This window comes from Micropterus dolomieu, linkage group LG08 (genome assembly GCF_021292245.1).
Source record: "Micropterus dolomieu isolate WLL.071019.BEF.003 ecotype Adirondacks linkage group LG08, ASM2129224v1, whole genome shotgun sequence".
Classification (NCBI taxonomy): domain Eukaryota; kingdom Metazoa; phylum Chordata; class Actinopteri; order Centrarchiformes; family Centrarchidae; genus Micropterus; species Micropterus dolomieu.
In genome coordinates this window covers 20,370,108-20,392,387 of record NC_060157.1, presented here as the reverse complement: position 1 = coordinate 20,392,387, position 22,280 = coordinate 20,370,108, and the positions used below count along the sequence as shown (strand labels likewise).

Sequence of the window (22,280 nt, the reverse complement as noted above, 5' to 3'; positions counted from 1 at the left end):
ATATCCTTACCTGGTTTAGACAGAGGCATGGGGATAGGATAATATTTCCTTGAAGGTGTTGGAGGACTGTAAAAATAAACATGCAATTAAAAAATACAGAAGCCAGTAGGAAAATAAATAAATTAAATATGAATTATTTTCTAACCTGTTTGAAAACCATTGTTTAAAGAAATGGATCTCCACTTCTTTTTTTTACCCTACCCACCTGATCAGGTCCTGGCCATGAAGATGCAGCGGGTGCTGCTGATAGTGGCCGAACACTTCAAACACGATGGGCTTGCTCTTGATGTACTCAATGAAGGACTCTGTGACCTCAACTGAAATCTGCTCAAGTGAACAGTGGAGAAAAGAAAGGGGTGTTGCCAAAATTAATTAACATGAAGTTGTTGAAGTACAGCTTGTGTGTGTGTGCAAGTGTGAGCATGTGCACTCACGTTCTGGACGTGGTAAAAGCCCAGAGGAGCTCCTTTGCCAGCGTTCTTCAGAGGCTCTGTGGAAAAAGCCTCGTCATGGCGATGCAGAAAACTAAGGAAAGAAAGACAAATGAGTATCAGGGGGTCACAATTATTCGGAAACAAGAGGAGTGTGTTCAAAATCTGCATCTTCTCTTATGGTACAAAAGATGAACAACTGTCATCAACTTTAAGAATTCAGGTTGTTTTTTTTTTTCTCTATTGGCAATGTGAATGTTGTTTTTTTTCTATTCTACTCTATTTCTATCTATTGTCTTACTGATTTGATTAGTAAACTCAATTCTAATGTCTTTCAAACCTACAGTCACAAAATGCCATCTACATTTCTATTGTCGTACTAATAGTATTGATAGGGCTGGGCGATATGGCCAAAAAAGTTTAAAGGCTGATTTTTGCTCCTGAGTGAAAGTTGAAGAAACCAGATGGTTAATTGTGGTTTTAAAGCTTTTCTTTATGTTCAGAACATGACAAACACATTCAAAACAATTATGATAAAATCTTTTTTCAACAGCTATGCATGAGTAAAATCTTTTTTCATTCCCTTTTCCACAACAAAATAAATATCTTAATTGAAAGATTAAGTGCTAATTCGCTCGTGATTAAAATGAATTACATCAAACATTTATTGAACATTTGTTATATTGTTAGAGGAAAATTATAGTGCGATATTTATAATTATTGTTTTATTACCCAGCTCTAACTATTGTTATATTGGTTTCTCCCTTAGTAAAGCTCTTTTATGAGCATTAATTAAATTAACTGAATAGTTATTACTACATTTACAACATTACTTGTCTCTCAACAGTAAGATATAAGACACCACATGGGACACGCTGTCATTTTGAGGAGTGTGGACTCACTTGAATTGGCAAAAGATATCCGCGTACTCGGGTGGGACGCCGCTGGCCTGGAGCACAGTGACACGGAAAGTAAAGATGCTGCCAACCTCCAGCTGGCCTGCCAGATCGTCACCAAGACTCAGCTTGGTCTCTGCGATGTTACCCAGCTTGAGGTCTGAAGAAAGCCACAGGGGGGAGGTTAGGAGGACTTGAGCTGTGATTTTATTGAAAATGACCTGCAACTGCACCTGTGCTTTGGATCTCCCTATGAAGTCTAACCTCTGCACAATACGATCACACTGGTTTCTACACAATATCAGCCTTGTGATTTGTTCACTCATCAAACAGCCTTTAGTACCTTTACAGAATAAATAAACCGTCTCATTTCCATAACTATACATTTAAAGTCCCCCTTCACATTCAACAGGACCATCTGCCAAGTGTGTTTCCCATTGGGTTGAAAGGTCGAACTTTACGAGTGGAGAGGTGAAGGTCTGGTGGCCATACCCATGTCATTGATTCTGTTGAGCTCCTCTGAGGGTGTGATGACCTCTGAACTCTGACCCTGACCCTCCACAATGCGCAGCTCTTCCAGGGACAAGCCGGAGCGGGTCATAACCGTGGAGGGAAAGTCATTCTGATTGGACAAAAAGGAGACAGATGCAAGAGAGGAGGGAGATTAGCATAAAGCTGGAGACAAAAAGGAATAAACAAACTAAACAAAAAGTATAAAACTGTAAACAACAAAGCACAACTTCTACAACTGCTTTCATGTTTTAACCCAAATATTATACACCCACGCTCTCAGGGGCAGAAAAAAAACGTGTCTTGAAGTTGGAAACTACTTTCATCTGACGCAGGGCTTACCTTTTTGAAGTACTCATCATCAAAGGAGATCTTGGCGGTTCCTGACTGTCTTACTCCTGACCCGTAGTCTGGGGCCTCCTCGTCAGCTACAAAGAGACAAACCATCCTCTTATCAGGATTTATCACAGACGCAGCTGCCTTAAACTGTCAAAGGACATCAAAAGGAATACACCGAATCTAAGGGAATTTTCTCTTTGCCACCAGATCGGTGGCTTGGAAGGTTCTTCAAAATGTTTTCACGCTGATATGAAAATAGACGTTAGACCCATACTTTATCTAGTTATTACCTAAATATATTTTGGTATCTACATATCAAAAAGATTGTGACACATATAAGAGTAGACTGCACTGTTTGGGTAACTCATGGGTTCATTGTTGGACCGCCGTTCTATACCTCTGCTTGGTATCTATATCAATCATCTGTGCTAATGTCCAGATACAAATGAATGCAGATCACACTGTCATACATGTTCACTGTAAATTAACACAAAGCAAGTCGTTTTATAACTCACAAGGGTTACAGAGAAAATAGCTGACAGATTATTTCATGTTGGTCTTTAATGTACCCAAATATGTTTTTCTTAACACCCCTAATATAGAAAACTTATTTAAAGGAGAAAAGGTAGAAGACTCCCCCATACAGATGCCGCAAAAGCAGTGAAATTTTATTTGGATCACCTTTCAACTTAAAAAAGAAAAAGGAAGATATGAACACAAACTGCAAGTGTTGGGCATATCCGATCCATATAACGTTACAGCATCCGCTGCCGCATTTCTATCGTTAAAAACCGCCAGGTCCCTGGCTGAGTCCCCTGGGCAAATCAAATATAGTTTAATACATTTCAGATGTATTTAAAATTACTTAGGTGCAGCAATGATGTACATGCACTTTATTATATTATCACATATGTCATCTTGTGCCACCTCCTGGTCACAGGCCTGTACAACAACAACACAACCACTGTAAACTGTTTAAAGCACTCTTAAAACACTGGACAAAAAAGCAAACTCATTCCACTACTGTAAGATTATTAATAAATACAACTTATGGAGGCTTTTTTAATTTGTTGTTTATCACCAGTTTACTTTATAAAGATACTGCATGTTTTAGCTCCCTCTGTCCTTTAAACAATTTATTCCAACAGCTCCAGGTATTATATACAACATTGCTTGACAAAATTTGCTCAAACTGCTTTTTCAATTACATAAAAAAACAGTGGAATGCTATCCCTACAAATATTAGACAGTTTGACACTAATGTTGAAAAAAAGGCTGAAAGTCATGTTGTCACTAAGGCCTGATAATGCCTCTCTGAATGTATACGCACCACTCTGTCCTACATGTGTAATGTGGAAGGAAAAACGATATTACATTGTATACATGACCAGGTACAAGTGATGGAAATTAGCATTGGGCTATATCTGGTGCCCTACATTTATTGTACACCGTCTTTAATTTTAAATAAACCAATAAATGAACACGGCACAAAATCATGGACTTGATACAGAGTAACCGCTCCATTACGCATAACAATAAATACTTCTCTGAAAGGATGACAAATAATTAAGAAATAACTAAGTCTGCTTCACAAGGATAATATCCCACAAATGAGTAACCTGTGCATGAAGATCCTAACAGTGTTGCTCATCAGAGATTCTCATTAATTACTCACCAGCTATAGCCTGAACCCCCACACGCAGGAAACCACGCACTTCGCCCTTCTCTGTTACTATGGCAACACGGTGCACCAGCGGTACAGGGTACAGCAGGTTGCTCAGGTACACGAAAGCTCTGAGAGTAAAAAAATAAATAAATAAAAAAAAAAGGAGAGAGGAGAGGAGAAAGAGGAGAGAGACGTGAAAACCAAATTCTGGTGCAGAGTGTGGAATGACTGCTGCAGTCGTGAGATCCAGTGTGTTTTTTTTTGTTATCTAACTGCCATGTCATCTGTCGCATTTAATGAAGCCCACTGAAAGCAAATTACTTAATCCACAAAAATATCTGAGCTGTGACAGAGATAATTTTCTGGTAGCTCTACATTATCTACAGACGGACAAATATGTCTTTCCAATGATTTGAACATCTTATAATGTGCACAAACATTTCCAGTGTTTAGCATATATTAATAACTACAATAACATACAGAAACATATTAGTGACAGTTATGTTAAGGAACAGGCAATACAAAAAAGGAGAGATTTCAAATAAGATCATACATGCTCCAGGGCACTGAAACCAGCAGCAGTTTAAACCATCCAATTTATTTTTAAACTGTGAGACAGGGTGATGACAGATCGCCTGGGATGCGGCAGTAAAGTCTATAAAAGACTGGGTTTATTGTGTCGTATTAGTCTCTCACTCACACACACTTGCTGACATTTTGTTTTGTGGGACTTGATTTGTTTTGCCGCAACCCTGGTGACCTGCTCTTTATCTGTTGCCCTTCTCGCCTTCCCCCCTTCCCCTCCCAGCTCTTGCTGGGAGACTCAAGGCCAAGGCGGAGGGGAGGTATCAATCTGTAAAATCTCTGAAGTCATAGTGACGAAGATAGCCAAGCTACGGCTGTTGCAGCGTCTGGCTGGCTTGACGCCTGCATTGATCTGTCGTCTTATTATGACATTGACGCTGTTTATTACAAAGCTATGCTGTTTACAGCGCTGAGGCTACAGCCTCGGTACAACGTGTGCTGTGATTTCCAGTGCTGCTGCAGCATACCGTCTCATCTTGACAATGAATTAAAACAATATACAGATAAGCATGATTACGTGGCTGTCAACTACCAGTGAGTTAATTACCTATAATACATTCCAAGAGCAATGTTAAAACGAACAAGGTTTTAAAAACAAATGCCTCGTGTACTGTAATAAATAAACAAACAAACAAAAATAATTAAACAAGTTATAAAAAAAAATGACAGACAGCTAATAAACTTAGTCACAGCAAATACATGTACGTCACACGCAGATGAGAGTTAATACAGTCAGCTCTGTGATGGTAGCGGGGGATGAGGCATCACGCTGGGAGCATGTGGAGAGAAAAGGATGGTGGCTTTTCAATTTTTGGGAACGGAGTCTAAATTAAAAGTAACCCATACAAAGCAGGCCTGTGAGCACAGAAGTATGACTAATCACGTTAAATTCAAAACTGGCCCAATTTATCTCTGCAAAGCTACTATAAATACATGATCTGATTCTGAAATTATTCTTTCACCAAGGAGGGCTTAACTGATAATTGATAAGTGATATGCTTACGGTACTTGCTCACTTTTTATTTTTTTAAAGATTCTGATTTGCCAGCTGACATAATAAAAACATACAATTATATCTTGTATCTTATATACTTCTGGTTTACCATCTCTCTACTGAACACTGTTGTCGGGTGCAACATCAGTCTGTCCATCATCTGTTTCAACACATCTTCATAGACATTCATCAATGAAACCTGTTTTATGAAATGTTAAGTGTCATTCATTTGCGTGATGTTTTTTTAAAAAGGTGGTGTTTTCTCACCTGCACTCAATCTTTATTTCTTTCCCCGCCTTTGCTCAACATCTGTGTAATTAAAAATCAACACTAAAGCCAGCACCCGCCCAAACTCATGTCCCAGCCTGTGTGTGGAGGACGTGGGAATGCCAGTGCCAGTCACCAACCTTCCCACCAGGATGAACCAGGGGGAGCGGTCGTAGAAGGGGTCCTGGCCGTCGCTGAAGATGTCCGAGCCCTCCTCGGTGCCGGCGTCTGAGCTGGTGTCGTCCACGAACGCCTCGTCGTCAATCAAGTCAGACATCTCGCTCTGGCGCTCGTCCGCCAACTCGGTGATCTCGGAGTCAGTCGTGGAGAAGGTAGGCGAGGGCGTGCGGTCGGCCAGGTGCTCGTTAACACAACCGTGGAAGATGGGGGAGCTGGGATTGGGGGGGGGGGTTGGTAGTTTGGAAACCGTGGCAAGAACCAAGGAAAGGTAACAATGGAGCAATAGTTGAGTTAAACAGGCTGCTTCATTAAGTATGCTTAGAAGTGATTTCATTTTGGTATTGCTTTCTCACAAAGAGTATGTTTTTTGATATTTTCATATAACTAGTGACATAGAACCATCTGTAACCATGTGTAAAGAAGGATCATGGTTATTTTTCCTCTACATAATGATAATATGACTATTAGCTAAACCAAATCAATTAAGAAAATAATGTTTTCTATTACCACTACTTTGAAGCTACTGCAAATACAACAGATGGATTAATTTCATAAAGAGACGGTATTACGAGAAGCTTCAAGGTGTCACAGCAGTTTATGGAAACATGACTATTTTATACCAAAATGAAATGCCACTTTAAAAGGATTAACGTATAAGTCTCCTAATGTATGCTGGCTGAAAGAGGATAACATACAAAATGCCACACATTTGCACTTCATCCACAATGTTGTTCACAAGCTTTTGTATGAACTGAAAGGGATATCAACGTGAGAATGGCAACAAACAGCACAAAATGATACAATGGATAAATAAAAATTACATCATTCATGATGAAAAAGAAAACACAAATGTCAAAAGAAAATGTGATAAAGAAAAATAAAGAATCCACAAAGGAATACTGACAAATGACATGAAACCAAAAGCACCAAATACAACCACAAATGTAACATCAAATTATAAACAACAAAACAAAATACATTAAAAAGACTTATGATGAGCAACAAAATAACACCAGACATACACGATAAAGCATGATGCCAAAACATGTGATATCACTGACACATGTGACTCTAATGACAGAAGATGAATCTGTGTGACACAATGTGAGCGTGGAAATGAAAAATGGAATGGAAGTAAATACACAGACCCATTTTAAATAAATGGATCACAAAAGCCATATCGAATTAGTGAGCCACAAAAACAAAATCTGTTACTTACAACTCACACAAACAACACCAGGCACAAGAAACAGCATTCAAACAAACAGTCAGCTACAGTAACACATGCAGTACTGTGTGTATGTATGGTTTCTGTAGCTGCGTTACGTACCTCCCCACAAGTTTAAACCAGTGGAAGCGGTCATAGAAGGGGTCATTTCCTGTCAGAGTGCCCTCGCCGTCCTCCTGATGCGTGGAGGCCATTTCTCCAGCACGGTCATACATCTCTCTCATCTGGTCCAGCCTCTGCCTGCAAATGACAACAGAGTGCACTTAACATTAATGAGAAGCAGAAAGAGTATCTACAGCTCACTTAATGGCTGGAGGGAAATGATGCTGCGAGATGTACAGATAATTTATTGTATTTTTTTTAGCTTTTTTCTGGTACCAAAGGCATGAGAAATGATTTGGTAACAGGCTGATGGAGGAAAGAGAGATCTGAACATTTGAGCAAAAGCAGCCTGTAGTGATTGATGATTTCTAACACAGAATGTGCATAATGGATGATATGTTGCATGGCTAGGTATTTAAATTTTAAAACATATCTAACTCAGCTAAAGCATGTTATGGGCATTACTTGAGTTTATCAAGGGACCAATAGTGTGTGGCTCCATTCTTCAAGTCCTGAACCTCTACGGCCACCACGGTGCGGGGGAAAGGCCTGGAGTCACGCTCTTTCTCTGGCTCAGGCGACAGGAGCTCAGGGGGAACCGGAGAATACAGAGTGTCTGTAAGTAAGACAAACTGGAACTGGACCTGAAGAATGGGAGAAGAGGTTGGAAGGGGGAAGTATGAAAGGAGAGTTTAAAAATCATCAAGTCAAGACAAAAACATCAACAAAAACAAGCATGAGAATCCATTCTGCCTTGAAGATTTTATTGTTTATGGTTAACTTAAAAGACATGCAGTGCTCACTGTCTTGTACTGTACAAAACTATCATGTACACTGTTGTGTGGTTTTATTTTACTGTAGATATACAAAGGTTGATATACCAAGGTTGAAAGGTCAAACAAATCCATCCATTTTGTGGCCTTTTCTCTACCCAGCATCCTCTGGGGGCAAAATGCTCAACCAATTAACAGCATTGGACATAAATTACAGACAGAACCCCAAAGATAAATTAAAATGTCCTCTTGACAGACGAACCGTCTCCAGTATCAATCATGTGGCGCCTAGAACTGGTCAAGAGTATAAATCACACCGATCTCCTGACGGGGAAGGTGGACTACAGCAGAACAGCTTCTGATTCATAACAAAATGTAATTTCTCCATATGACAATGAGTCAACACTTCGCTCTGGATGTCAAAACGTTGTGTGCTTTTATTAAGTCTGTGCTTAACAGGTTAAAAGGATTGCCTTCTACATTATCTCAAACATGCATTGTTTTAAGTTGATTGTCTAATTCAATAAATCACTATCATCACAGGCTGAATAAAAACCTTTATCTTATGGCGCCTTTCACATCATGATCATGCTGTCACGCCATCATTGCACATCCTAGAACCTGATGCCCAATGGCTACGAGGGTGATTCACATCTGTAAACTTTTAACATCACACCTTTAGAAGGTCCCCAAATGTTTTTGTTTTCATGTTTTATTTTTTAGTAAAACTCTTCTGTTTTGTGCTGCACAAATCAAGTTTTTTTTTTAATTTTGTCTCACAGCTGGAAAACCAGACCTTAACCAGTGCTATACTACGATAAAGTTAACCAAAATATAATTTTTATTTTTTTTTTTATTTACTTTTTTCTTCAGCTCCACACTAATGGCGTTTGCCTCCTTCAGGTAGACAGCGTTACCCCACAGCTGGTCACGCAGGGAGGTGAACTGATGGTACCTCCACTTCCTGAAAGCCCACTGAGCCAGCTCAAACTCATGCTGAGTCCACGGGACTGCAGGGAGACGGGAAACAGAGGTGATGTTAACATTCATATACACCAACACGCGCACACAATGTGACTGCACATAAAGCCAAAAAGGACCATACCAGTGTTTTTACTTGTCTTAGCCCAACCACAAATCCAGAGTACTTTCCTTCACTGTCTGCAATTCTAGGTAACCCATCATGTGGAATATGTTGTCAGGTTTATTTCAAGTCAATATCAGAATTTACAGTCAGCTGCTGGAAAGCATTAAATCCACAAGCAGACCCAGAAGAAAACAGGGAGAGAATGTGGACATGTGAGCGATTTCTTGTATAAAGCCACAGTTTGTCATCAAAATACAAAGAAACATTTAGCAAAGTGAATCATTCTGATGCTGTTAAAGCTTTGGTGAAATAATAAGGGTTTGTAACCACAGGAGAAAATTAGGACTGTATTATCAATCAAGTCAGACAGACAAAGCTGATTTGTCCTTCTTCAGTCAAAATGTGTCACTCGAGGGAACAAAATGTTTACAGCGGTGGATTATCAACCCCTGTGGGTTCACGTACAGTTCACACTGGACCGAAAAGAATGGAAACTAGCAGCTGAATGGAAATTAGGGAAATATATTTATACTGAAGGAAAGCTTGCTTTGGAAAATTGCTTCCAGTGATTTATAGGACATTTGTAGTTGATGGGCTAAAACATATAAAAACTAAAACAGTCCTTTAGACTTCCCGTGAAATGTTGTTTATTAGTAGTATGCTTTACTTTAAAGGAATTAGAGAACATACTGCTTATGGACTATTTTGAAGTTATACCTTGAATGAGTAATTAGTATGCCAATATCAAAACATTTTAAGTAATCAGAATGAAGTTGATTTTAAGTTCTTTTGATTATGAAACAGAAAATACTATACGCACATCCTAGTAGATTGGGCTCTGGACAGAAAATGCAGAAGAAAAGTGCATTTTTAATTTTTTCATTGGGGGTGGGGGCTTAAATACATTAAGTACATCTGCAGAACTGAAGATTTACAGTACACACCTTCCTCTTCCTCCTCTTCCTCCAACTCTTCTTCATCAGGTGTCTCGGCTACCAGAGAAATAGTCTCCACCTGTTTCTGAAGTTCCTGCAATTTGCTCTCGTACACCTGGACGCCAACACACAGGGAAGAGGAAAAAGAACATGGACAACTGTCCATCAGCCACAGCTGAGCTCAGCTAGCCCTCTACACCACATTTTAACCCAAAATACACAGTATTATGTTTGGGATTACTACCCATTCTCCACTTTGAAATTCCATTAACACCCCTAGAGTTTTATTTCTACATTAAAGACTGAAGTGCTGAAGCCTTTGGTTCCTGGTTGCATGCATGATGATTCATGCAGCTGGGTGTGACATGAAATTGGGTTTACAAAAACAAAATGTGTAATGAGATGTACACATGCATTTTGGACAGTTTTCTCATAAAGTACATTTCCAGACCTGTAAAAAAACACTACATATTAGTGTGAGTTTTTATATATTGTATACACCGTATGCAAAACAAAAATCGGTAAAGGATACGGATAATTTAAAAATAAGTGAGCATAAAATAATAGAAGACATAACTCCAAACTAAAAAGCAGATTTTGATGAGTTTGGTTAAAAAAAAAAAAAAAAAAAAAAAAGCAAAAGAGAACAATGAATTCTAAAACTTTCTACTGTCTATTGATTATAATTAAATGGGTAGCTCAATTTTTAACAGAATGAAATGAATTTAAAACCTAAAACAAAAATGTGTGTACATTCTGAAAATTAAACTTTATCTTATATTGTGAGAGAGACGGCTACAGTGGAAGGAGAGAGGTGCTGGTGGAGGCTGAGTCAACTGTAATCCAATGAGGGGCGCCATCGTCATCAGAGCAGGACATTCTGTGATCCCGATGACCTCATCCTGTTTGTTCAGTGTCTTCTGGGAAGACAATGCAGCCTTTTCATTTTCGTTGTTAACCTCCTCCCTGCTGAAACCTTACCAACAAGCTAAAAGCTGAATTCTCTCGTTTCAAACAACCTTTGGAATTTTTACTGAATGTAGTCATCTGCATGAAGCGGCTACGGTAACACAATGTGTACCATAATGTATCACGTGAATAAAATATTTTTAGCAGTTCTAAAAACATGAATATTTGAATTTTCAAATAAGTTTAAAGATAGCAAGGGCTAAATTCAATGCCCAAAGCCATGCTAAAGGAATGAGCTAAATGCCGACAAATCCAGCTTTACGTATCTGTGGCACATTATCATGCTTTACCTGATTACAGTAATAAGAATGGCTAAGAATGGGACTTTGCAACTTGTAAGGAAAAAACAATCATAGGTAATATTTTCAAATTTAATGTTTTAGAAAAAATGATTAAAACTGTATTAATTTTAAGAACTTATAGTACCTTTAACCTGACCTGAGGTGTTGTACAGCGTCTCAAAATGGTCACTCCTGTGAAATCTGATTCTGTCCCTAAACTGCTTTAGCAGTGAAAAACAAATACCAATCATATATAACAAATAACTGCACTTGGAGCATGTCATTTTATTTCAGTCATACTTTGAAAATAAACTTCCAGCAACACAGGGATTCGGTATATCCTCTTTTAACCCTGTGAAAACAAGTGTTCACATATCCACTAACCGTTTGCACAAAGTGCAAGATTAAGGAGCAACACAACTTGGTACACAGCCACAATGAGGCACTTGATATTGCAGATTCAAAAAGTAGACATACAACACTCGACAGACACTTTGAGTTGAGACCTAACAATGACATATATGTAGATTTCAAATGAACAGTACATTGTCCATTGAATACTTTCCAGCTTACCTGGTTGCCATCTCATCAGCACCAGTGAATATGTTAAATTACATTCTTTAATGGAGTATTTATTAGGGATGAGGAAATGTAAGGTAAATGTCATGCAAAGATAAGCAAAGATATCAGACGTAGGGTGGAGAGACTAGACTTGCATATGTCATTATATATCTTTTGGTTTTTGTTACAGCATAGTAAGGCAGAATATATACTGTCAAAACTAGTACACAATCATTTCATCATTCTGAACCCAAGTTTAGCATTCTGATAAGTCCTCAAAGGTCTCTCCGACTCCCTGCTGAGTGTCACAGTTTCTCTAAAATGATTCTAAGGCCATCTGGTATTGAAATGTAATAATTAATGGGTTATTTTAAAGCTACAGCTACAGCAAAGAAAAGACAGATTCAAAGGCAAACTTGCAACTAATTCAAATAAGAAGCAGGTAAAGCACAGAGGCAAAAAACTGACACGGACAACTGACTTCATAGACTGCCACTCTGGTAGATCTATGCAGAGTGTATGAATATGTGGCATTTGATGCAGTAAAAACAAGGCAGTCCTAAAATCTCATTTGACATGGTTGGTTCTCCCAAATAACATCATGCAAACACTTCAAGTCCTTTGTCCTCCTGCCAACATTTTTTAAGGAGAGTCTCTGGGAACCATGACAACACTCTGTAGGACATCCAATTGAGACACGGTGAACTCTGTGCTTACTCAGTGAACCACAAACCCAAAATTTAATTTTAAAACTGCATGAAACGAAAATCAGAGCTCAGTTCATGATGTGTGTTTTATATAGGAAGAGAAGGAACATTGTTTTGAACTGTCAGATAGATACAATTTAGTGCAACTCTCCTGACAGTTAGGCCTATCTCCTGGCATTTCCGCATAGTGATTTTTACATTGCATAGGGTCTTTAGTAAACTCCAGGATTCAGAGACAGAGACAGACAGAGAGAGACAGAGACAGAGACAGAGACAGAGAAATATATAACATATGGGTATATTCTTTAAGGGATTCAAAAATAAAGCGTATACAGTAGCATACAGGTTTCAGTAATTATAGAGCTTACCCATGACTTGAGGAAGTGCAACATACTGAGCAATTAAGTGGCTTACTTTGAATAAATCAGTGTGTTGTTACTAAAAGGTTAGTTTGGTTAGGCAGGTTTTGAATTTTCCTTTGCAAATGTTAGCTGAACCCTTGTGTATGAGCACTGAATTAAAAAGGAGGAGGAAAAAATATTGAATTTTAACTGCAGAGCAGGATTAATATTGTTAGTGCATAAAAAGGCACTTCAAATACCACTTTCTTTGACCACCATTTCAGTCTGTTTAAAAAGATAGAAGAAAAAACAATTGACTAGTGCATCCAATTATTCCATAATCAACTTTAAAATGTCCAACATACTGGTCTTCTGATTTTAGTTCTGGGCCAATGATGATTTATGATGCATGTAAGGAGAACCGATTCTTCCATCCTAACATTCAGTTACATGGTACGTAGAAATAAATAAATATTGGGTGTTTTTCTGTTCCTAATGTGGGCTATACTGACAACAGAAGTCTTAATGAAAACGTGACATTTCAATGTGTTTATACTGTAGTGGCAAAAAACATTCACAATAAATCAATACTTAAAATGGCAAAGATGTAAACTCAGAAATTCAACCATGAAGATCATTTTGGCAAAGCATGATTAATGAATTGTCACACATGCTGAAAAATGAACAGAGTAGGCATGGCATGTCTCTTCTGGGAAAAAAAAAGCAGTCCCTTTATCTGTTTGCTTCAATTCCTTGTGATAGCTCTCCCAATGCAAGTGATGACACACAACGCAGCAAAAACTGATAAAACGGCAAATATTATGATGATGATAAATGTCTTTTTTTTTTTATAATACATACAATACTTTTGGGTCAACCAATAACACACTGATCAAGTGCAAAAGTCAGTCAGTTTTAGCTGTTTGACTCACATGATTCTGAGCTGTTGTGATCTGTAATGTCTTTGCCTACTAAAAGTACATTATACTAGTTCCTCATTCCATGAGTCTCACTCAGACTGTCGTCTCTCTGCTGGCTTTTAGATTAGGAGCAGACATTTGCCTGCGCATTCGTGGAGGTGCCTGAAAGTTGATTGGAGGGTTAGCATGGTCAGTGTGATGGTACTGCTGGTAGCCATTGAATCTGCCATCTGTGTACATCATGCTAGCGTAGTGGCATGGCTGTTGTTGTTGGTGGGGCTGGGGATGTGCTGGCTGGTTCTGATGGTGGCGGGGCTGGTAGAAAACCTGTGTATGCTTCCGGTTGCTTTCGGACTGCTGCAGTGACTCCATGGAACCAGAGGGCCGCTGGCGGTGATTAAAAGAGTTGCTGCGGCCTCGTTCATGGGGCTGCTGATGTTGGTTGTTCCTATAGTTATGTCTGTGGCCCTGGCTTAAACCTTGCTCCAAGTCTTTGCTCCTGTGCGGAACTGATGGGCTTGGCAATGGAGGAGTGACTTGGATAACTGAAGCAGCCATCTGTTCTCTAGACTGTACTCCTTCTTTAGCCAGGCTTTCTCCCTCTTCTTCCTCTACGGCTTCTTTGGGCACTTTTAGCTCAATGACCTGCTCATCTGTTATTATGATATGAGTACCGGGGCTCCACGAGTTGCGGTGCTTAGGGTTACTTTTGAAGGGGAAGCGTAGCTTGCGGTCTTCTGGGGGTATAAAGCGATGTGGTCCGGCATGCCGGCGGAGCTGCTTGGAGATCTCTTGTTGCTGAAGGTTCTTGAGACGTAACTGCTCTTGACGCATCCAACGCATGTGGCCTCCTCGCTTTAGGGTTGAGTCGTCTCCTGTACCTTGGCCTGTTTGTGAATCTCCATCCTCTACATCAGGCTTTATAGGAACAGGAGGTTTTCCGTCTTGAGGGCTTGGAGTTATGGCAGCTTTAGTAGCAGTGCCTATGCTGGGAGACTTTTCTTGGCCCTCTGGGGTGATGAGTGGAAGGACCTTTTCCATTTTGACCATCTTGTTCCTGAGAGCCCGGATCTCCTCATCCTTCATGTTATTCTGTTTTTTTACCTCATGCAAGATGTCCTCAAGTTTATCAATGTGCACCTTAAGGTCATCCATAACAACCCCTCCTGGTCGAGACCCATTAGTAATAACATCCTCAATGCGCTCATCACCAACCCCTACAGTGTCCCAAACATCTCGTGCCACCGCCCTCCACGAGTCCCGCTCGTTCGGGTCCTTCTTGCTGTAGCTCGCACAAAGCTCCTTCATCTTTACAATGGCCAGTGCCTCAATTTCCTGTCGTGTGTGGCGGAAGTCATTGAGCGCTACTTCATAACAAATTTCTTTGACTGCCTGGATCTTCAAGTCAGAGATGGTCACCCACTTGGAGTCCTTGGTGATGCGGCGCCGCTGAGGGATCTGGTACATTTTAACTGGCTCTCTTCTCTTCCCACTGCTGGGTAATCCACACTTTTTCACTATGGTCTGTAGCTTGCTGGGGGGCAACTTTTCCCTCAAGGAAGTGATCAGTCTCCAGCTCTCTTCACAAGACCTCTTATCTGAGTCATCCCCACTATCAGAGTCTCCATCCTTGAGAAAACAACACAGGAAACAAACCAAATGGTTCCCCCCAAAAAAAGGAGAAATTAAAATGGGAAATCAAAGAAAGGATGAAAGGATGGCTTTTAAAATAAGAATGAATAAGGTATAAATATGCAACATGGGAACTTCAACCATGAGTATAGTCCAAGTTAAATCAGAATCTAATACAGCTTAGAAGAATTTTGCAGTTCAGAATACGGAGATTTAGGATATTTCCCAAAGATAACAATTACACTGCAGTAATGTTTTCTAAATATTTTGCATACATCATTACTGTACAAGATGTATGGCAACATGCAGATTCCAGAAATATGCACATTCTCAGAATCATGTTCAAAACAAAGATAGAAAAACAAATGAAAATCCGACAAACAGTGGCTTCTATTGACTTTCTTGTCAGTTTGTCGTTCTCATGTTTTCTCGAGTGAAATGGTGATATGGATATGAATAAAAGTATATTAATTAAAACATCCACTTGTAAAAAAAACAAGGCTTTTCACATCTCAGACATGGGGATATCAGCTTGGACAATATTGTTCCCAATGTTGCATATTGATATTAAAAGTAAAGGTAAAGCATGTCTATCATGATTAGAAAAGAAATATCAATAGAGGTGATTGGATTGCTGATTGGAGCACTTCTGTACTGTTTTGTGATTTTCCTCTTCTCAATTGAAAATTTGGTGATTTGAAAGCTGGATCCCAAACATGCTACAGTGGCATGCATGTAGATGGATTTTGGAGCTTTCCCCTTTAGTCCAGAAGCTTTGAGTGGCTTTAGTGTTAGCGGTGAGTTAGAAGACAAGAGTGTTCTTGCAGTTGATCAGAAAGCCAGTAGAGAGAGGAGAGGCAGAAGTGAGGGGAAGTGTTAATCCACTACAAGAAAGATGTTAGTTGGAAAAAAAAAAAAAATAAATAAAATGCAGTTTCTCATTTTTTTGGTAGACAAAGTACATTACAGATCACAACCATTTGGGACAGATGATTCAGGTCTTGTGTATGATACTGCATCTGTGGCTAGAATTGGACACGTTATGTCGCTGTGAGTCTGAACCCTATGCTTGTAGCTCTGCACATAAAAAAACACCGGAGTATAGAAGAGGTCTGTGATTCATTGATTCATCTTTAAGCAGTGATAACTGTTGTTGAGCGGTGCCCTCAGTGTGCTACACAGATGCCAGGTAAGGCTAGCAAAGAGAGGTAGCCAAAGAAGTCAATGAGAAACCACATTGTCACTATCTGTCAAAAAACTACAGCAGGATTTTTTTTTTTGTTATCACAATGCATTGTACGTGTCAGCAACTGCATTGAAGAGATGAAACTCAGGACAAAACAGAGCAAGAAAACTAGAGAAGAAATCTAATCCAAGCAAATCAACAGCCACTTCAAAGTTGACCAGCTCAACAGCAAACACTGCAACTTAAGTCAAGAACCAGTACGGAATGAGTTAAGAAAACATGCTATTAACATGAACCATGCAAAAGCAGCGTCACATTATAACAACAAGGCAATGTGTTCCAATAAGGACTAATATTATATACTATATATTATAATATCAGTTTTAAATGAGTTTGATCTTAATTATCAAATCAACTTTAGATGTAAGTTGCTGTTTTGCAAGATTCAGATCCACTATAGAAGACACAAGAAAAGTGAAAACAGGAATTTCAAAAAGGGGAAAGCTTTACAATCTAATTCTCACTCAAACTGCTAGAGAAAATCAGTTAAACTCAAGAGGAAGGCAAGAAAAAGCTCATCTGTCTCAAACCAGAAAAACCTTCCATGCAAGAAGAGCAGCCATGCGCTAAGAGTAAAAGTGTGATTCTCACACACACACACACACACACACACACACACACAAAATCTCAAAAGTGTAAGAGCTCAGAGTGAGAATTAGTACTAATCAGATTTAAATGAACCAAGTAAAATCCAAAAAAAACCCCAAAAACTAGCGTTCCAATTGTAATTGACCATAGAAAAAAAGCATGCTTTAACTTATGACAGATATCCTGAAGTGCATTTCACTCAGTCACGTACAAAATATCACAAACTGATATAGCTGATATAAGAAGCTGCCTTTACTTGTAACTAACTTCCAATAAGCAGACATAAATTATGGCTTAATATCTATTAAACCCACTCTGAAGTTACTATTAACTTGACTACAAACTCCTAACATGATGATTACAGAAAACAACCTGAAACCATAAAATTCACAAAGTGGGTTTGATTCAGTTCCAGCTTATTTGAACTCACCAGTCGCTGTTGCTCCAGAAGTTGGTCTGCTTCTTCCTTCTCCTTTTTGTACAAGATTTCCATCTCAGTGAGTCTACATAAATAGTTAAAATATATTGTGAGATACACCACATCCAAGATATACTGCACAATCCATGGTTGACACCTAACATTAGAAATTCATTTAAATGCAAGATGGGCTGCGTACCTTTTCTCCATCTCCTGCTTCATGTCGATGCCCTGCTTCTCTAGAAGCTCCCTCTGAGCAAAGGTCCAATCCACCGGCTCCACGGGGGTTTCAGCAGATGGCGTCTTCTCTCTTTCAGCTCTGGCCTGTTCTGGGTGGTTGAACCGGAACACATGGTTCTTTCCCATAATGATACGGTTACCTGAAAGAAGGTGGGGCAGACATGTGGCAGAAATAAGCATGGAGAGCATGAAATTAGTAAAGACATTGCTCCTTCAGTGCAAACAGTATAAATGTAGGACCATAAACTTTAGTTTTCACCATGTTTTTTTTTAGAACATCACAAGGGCTGTGATGACTATGATTTATGAAAGAAAGGAAAACTCCGTTATATGAATTAAATTATCTGTACTTATCAGAAAATCAGTCAACTCATCTCGGCCTACAGAGATCATACAACTGTGACATTTACAAATGATGTACGACTTTATTACAAAAACTTAGATCCGTACCCGAACGAAGCTGGATTGCATCCTCAACACGCTTGCCATTGACGTAGGTTTCCGATCTCTCGCAGGGCACCAGCATGACGATAACTTCAGTAAAAACACACCAACCAATCATCAGTTCTGAATAGCTCTTCATTGTTCACTTTTAAATGGTAAAAGGAAAAATATATCCAGTGTAACGTCATCTACTGACAAAGTGCCTAGTTTGTTTTGCAGGTAATTCAGGGTTGCAGTTATCTGCAACATAGACCATTTCTCCTTCTTACCATTAGCTCTGCTTGATTCAAAGTAATCAAGATATTCATTACACATACATACATCGGCCAAAGCAAACACAGGCAAGCAAGCTCATAATATGGGGCCTCACCATCTCCATTGGCATTCCTCTCGCTGCGGAAGATACAGTGCTCTTCCCTGATATGAGCACCGCTTAAAACAATGTCCTGTCGTCTCTCAGCATCAGCCTGACCCACTCTGAAACAATCATAGAGGCCATTTTGAGAGTGTGAACACTGCCCTCTCATTGTATTGGCAGCCATTTCGGCAAAAAAGTCAGTGGCAGAAGTTAAATGGAAACTTTAGACCATTACTTTTAGAAGGCAGCACTTCTAAAGCACTATAGCTTCTTTTGTCTGTGATCCTGTCATCTATTATTGTCACTCCGGGGCAGAACTGAAACAACATACTCTACTGGAATAGTCTATTGAGGGGGCCAGAAGGACAAAGAAGGGAGGAAAGTAACTTCAGAAGGTGAAACTTTTTGAGATCAGTGCAAGATTATAAGGCAGCCTTCTCTGACCCTGAAAGTTACTCTTGCTTAAACATCAAAAGAGGAGAAGTGAAATACAGAGATCCTGCCTGGGAGAAATTCCAAACTTTTTGCACGCTCTGCAGCATTTCAGTATCATCATTCAGGTTTTGGTTACCTTGTAATTCCGTCTTTGATGTAGTAGAGTAGACACTCTGACATGAGAGGATCCTCATTCAGGTTAACCAGGTGTGGAGTCTACAGATGAAATGTAAGAGGTAGACAGTTTACAAAAAAAACTATGTCTAGGATTTCACTACTTTTATCAATATACCACAGTGCTGAAAGCACACCAGTACTAGAAATGTTAATGAAGTGGGCATAGTTTCATATCAAACACTGCTAATGCTGTCCATTATATTCAGTGCATGAACTGTAGTCACAGTCTCATAAGTCACAGTACCACAACAAACAATGCTAGCAGCTACTCCGCCGAACCACCAACCTTTTTGGGGGAAAACACCCCATTAAAGTCTGCATAAAGATCACAAGGCTAACCCATGGAGCAGCAGTGAGTGAAAGGAGAGAAAACAATGAATGGAAGACAAATGGATGTGAACAAAAGGAAAGAAAAAACTGAAACACATCAATTAGCAGCAACAGAGGAGGGGGATCAAAACATGTCTAAAGAAAGATTCATTTCAAAGAGGGGAACATTCTGAAACCACTGCTAATCTAACAACAGCTGGCGCTGAAGAGACAGTGATTAAATGATAACCAATCTCTTTCTCTGACTCTTCTGACAAGCGTATACTAACACATCTACTGGTCTTTATGTTACTGGCATGGCACTTCCTCGACTGGCAGATGCTGGAGAGTGAGGGGAATGTACTACTGCCTGTAATTTAATAAACCTCATGACCAAGTATTATATAAAAACTAAGGGGTTCAAGTGGACTAAGTAAAATTACTTTACTTTTTACTTAAGAGTAAATTTAAAATTACTATTAAAAGATGATACTAAACAGTTATGGGGCTACATCTACTGCAGGAAATGTGCTTTGTCTGCAGTTTCAATTTAACAAACCTTCTTGGGGGGAAAACAATCAAGCTGTTCATCAAATGTCATGTCATGGCTAAGCTGATGATGTGAAGGAAGCACATAAAGAGTGGAAAAACAGACAGAATGATAAAGTGAATCAATGAGGAAAAAACAATAACGGTACAGGGAGGGTTCTCATGGAAAAACATAACATGGGAAACAGAAGTGAGAAACGTGATGGTGGAAGATTGTGCACTACCACCACCCATGGGAAACTTGACACAGTCACAAGTCATCAACGTCTGTGCTTTTGTCTCATGTCTGTTCTACCTTTTTAGGCGAGAAAACCCCCAAAGTGCCTCCATCTTCACGGATTGCCACACCCATCTCTGCAAGCAAGGCCTCCCTGTAGTGAAGGAAAAACATTTAGTTAGTTGGACATTGTTAGTGCACGCACACAGTGTGTTGCACATATTCACTTGCAAAGACTTGCAAGCACAGAAACATATTTTAACTTCGTACATTCATTTTCAGCAAAGAGCCTTTGTGTTAATGAGAGAAAGGGGATGAGAAGTGATGAGTGCAACATTACAGCACTTGATTTGTGGCATGACAACAGGCAGCGAATGGCACCAGTGAGACTCAGACAAGGCAGTAGCATGGTTGACGTCTGTAGCCACAGATGAGTGGATAGAGTGGATAAAGGGGGAGAAAGGGTGTGAGAGGGGTGTCTGTGCAGCAGACTGTGACGAAAGAGGAGGGAAGGGGAAACGGACAGAATGAGAGCAGAGGAAATGAGACAGATAGGTGAAGAAAGTGAGACAGACAGCACAGAGGGGTAAAAAGAGAAGAGACAGAGCTATGGGGTGTTGTCACTGACAGGACACAGATGAATTGAAGGAGGTGTGGAGGCACAAGTGGGACACATACCCCCCGCCTCCCTGCGAGATAGAGATGGAAAAGAACACACATTGTCCACTCATACTGACCTCTCCATGCGGATTGCCTCAGTCTTTCGCAGTTTCTCTTCCCATGTTTCATTGAGCTCGGCAATGATCTTTTCTGATTCCTAAACACCAGAGGCAAAGTGTGAGGACAACACAACCAGTGTAACGTGACCTTAGCTATTAGCAGTAGTAATTTGTTTACATCCCGTAGGCACACCCTGTCTGGATTCATATACTAGTGACAAACATGCTTTCTTGGGGACATTTATATAAATTCTTTCATTAAAGAAAGCTTAGTGTCTGGGATAAAAACTTTCTGCTGTCTATCACAGCAATTACACCACCAACTTAGGAGTTTCCCCTCTTATAAAGCTCTAGTCACCATCCAGTACAGACATCATGTCTGTTCTTGATCTTTTAAAAGCAGTAAGGTATTTAAATGTTAGCTTTTATAAGAATTGTAAAAGGTAACCTTCACTGTCATCTTTCTTTCTGGGTCACCAAAATAGCATTAACACATTTAGGGAACAAAGAATGTGAATATTAAGTGCCTCACTATAAAGGCGAAAAGTCAATAAGACATATCTATTTTGGTCCAGTTTCCTCCATATCTGCGTTGGTGCTTGACGTCATTGGATGACAGACAAGACTGGGCACCAAGGTTGCCATGGAAACTGCAGCTCCACACGTTTGCAATCCTGTGGGCTCCCACATCAACAGAGTGAGAGGTCTACTGCAAGCATGAGAGCTATAAAGCCCAGAGGCCACATGAGGACTGACAGGCAAAACGTGTTTTGTTTAAAGGCTATGTGTGGGCTAAAATTAAACTACAGCCATCTTGACATTAAACTGACTTTTAATTTACTGAACAAATATTACACTGTATGCGATGTTAGGCTTTGATTGTAAGTCGGTATGATTTTTTTTTTTTTTTTACTTTTAATCAGTTTACTAACCTATTCACAGAATGTTTTAGAAAGGTGAGTTTAAGATTTATTATAATAAAGAGCTCTAAATACCACAGCCCTTCTCTACTGAGGCATCTTTTCAAATATTTAATTAATGGGTTATCTTCTTTTACAGTTCAAAGTAAACAAAATTGACAATAATTTATATATTTTGCTTAACAATTGTAATATGCTGGTATTATTATTGTAATACTCAAAACAAGCACTAAGGGAAGCCTCTCCTATGCCACAG

The 22,280-nt window shown here is 39.5% G+C and overlaps 1 protein-coding gene across 3 annotated transcripts in view; it reads right to left on the bottom strand.

The window, feature by feature from the left end:
- The window catches only part of kif1b (kinesin family member 1B), a 62,590-nt gene that overhangs the window by 11,562 nt on the left and 28,748 nt on the right, over nucleotides 1-22,280 (bottom strand). The window contains exons 14-32 of one of the 3 annotated variants that reach the window (XM_046057146.1): nucleotides 21,123-21,202; nucleotides 20,464-20,539; nucleotides 19,270-19,349; nucleotides 18,711-18,817; nucleotides 18,347-18,430; nucleotides 17,856-18,036; nucleotides 17,669-17,741; nucleotides 10,003-10,108; nucleotides 8,833-8,981; nucleotides 7,664-7,842; nucleotides 7,199-7,336; nucleotides 5,829-6,080; nucleotides 3,852-3,970; nucleotides 2,180-2,265; nucleotides 1,820-1,949; nucleotides 1,334-1,487; nucleotides 435-525; nucleotides 206-324; nucleotides 11-66 (exon numbers count right to left, since the gene is read on the bottom strand). In XM_046057146.1, the coding sequence (XP_045913102.1) occupies nucleotides 11-66; nucleotides 206-324; nucleotides 435-525; nucleotides 1,334-1,487; nucleotides 1,820-1,949; nucleotides 2,180-2,265; nucleotides 3,852-3,970; nucleotides 5,829-6,080; nucleotides 7,199-7,336; nucleotides 7,664-7,842; nucleotides 8,833-8,981; nucleotides 10,003-10,108; nucleotides 17,669-17,741; nucleotides 17,856-18,036; nucleotides 18,347-18,430; nucleotides 18,711-18,817; nucleotides 19,270-19,349; nucleotides 20,464-20,539; nucleotides 21,123-21,202 (2,260 nt within the window). Of the gene's footprint in view, nucleotides 1-10; nucleotides 67-205; nucleotides 325-434; nucleotides 526-1,333; nucleotides 1,488-1,819; nucleotides 1,950-2,179; nucleotides 2,266-3,851; nucleotides 3,971-5,828; nucleotides 6,081-7,198; nucleotides 7,337-7,663; nucleotides 7,843-8,832; nucleotides 8,982-10,002; nucleotides 10,109-11,508; nucleotides 15,402-17,668; nucleotides 17,742-17,855; nucleotides 18,037-18,346; nucleotides 18,431-18,710; nucleotides 18,818-19,269; nucleotides 19,350-20,463; nucleotides 20,540-21,122; nucleotides 21,203-22,280 lie in introns of those variants that run through there. The other 2 variants (XM_046057147.1, XM_046057148.1) reach the window with 2 other exon arrangements.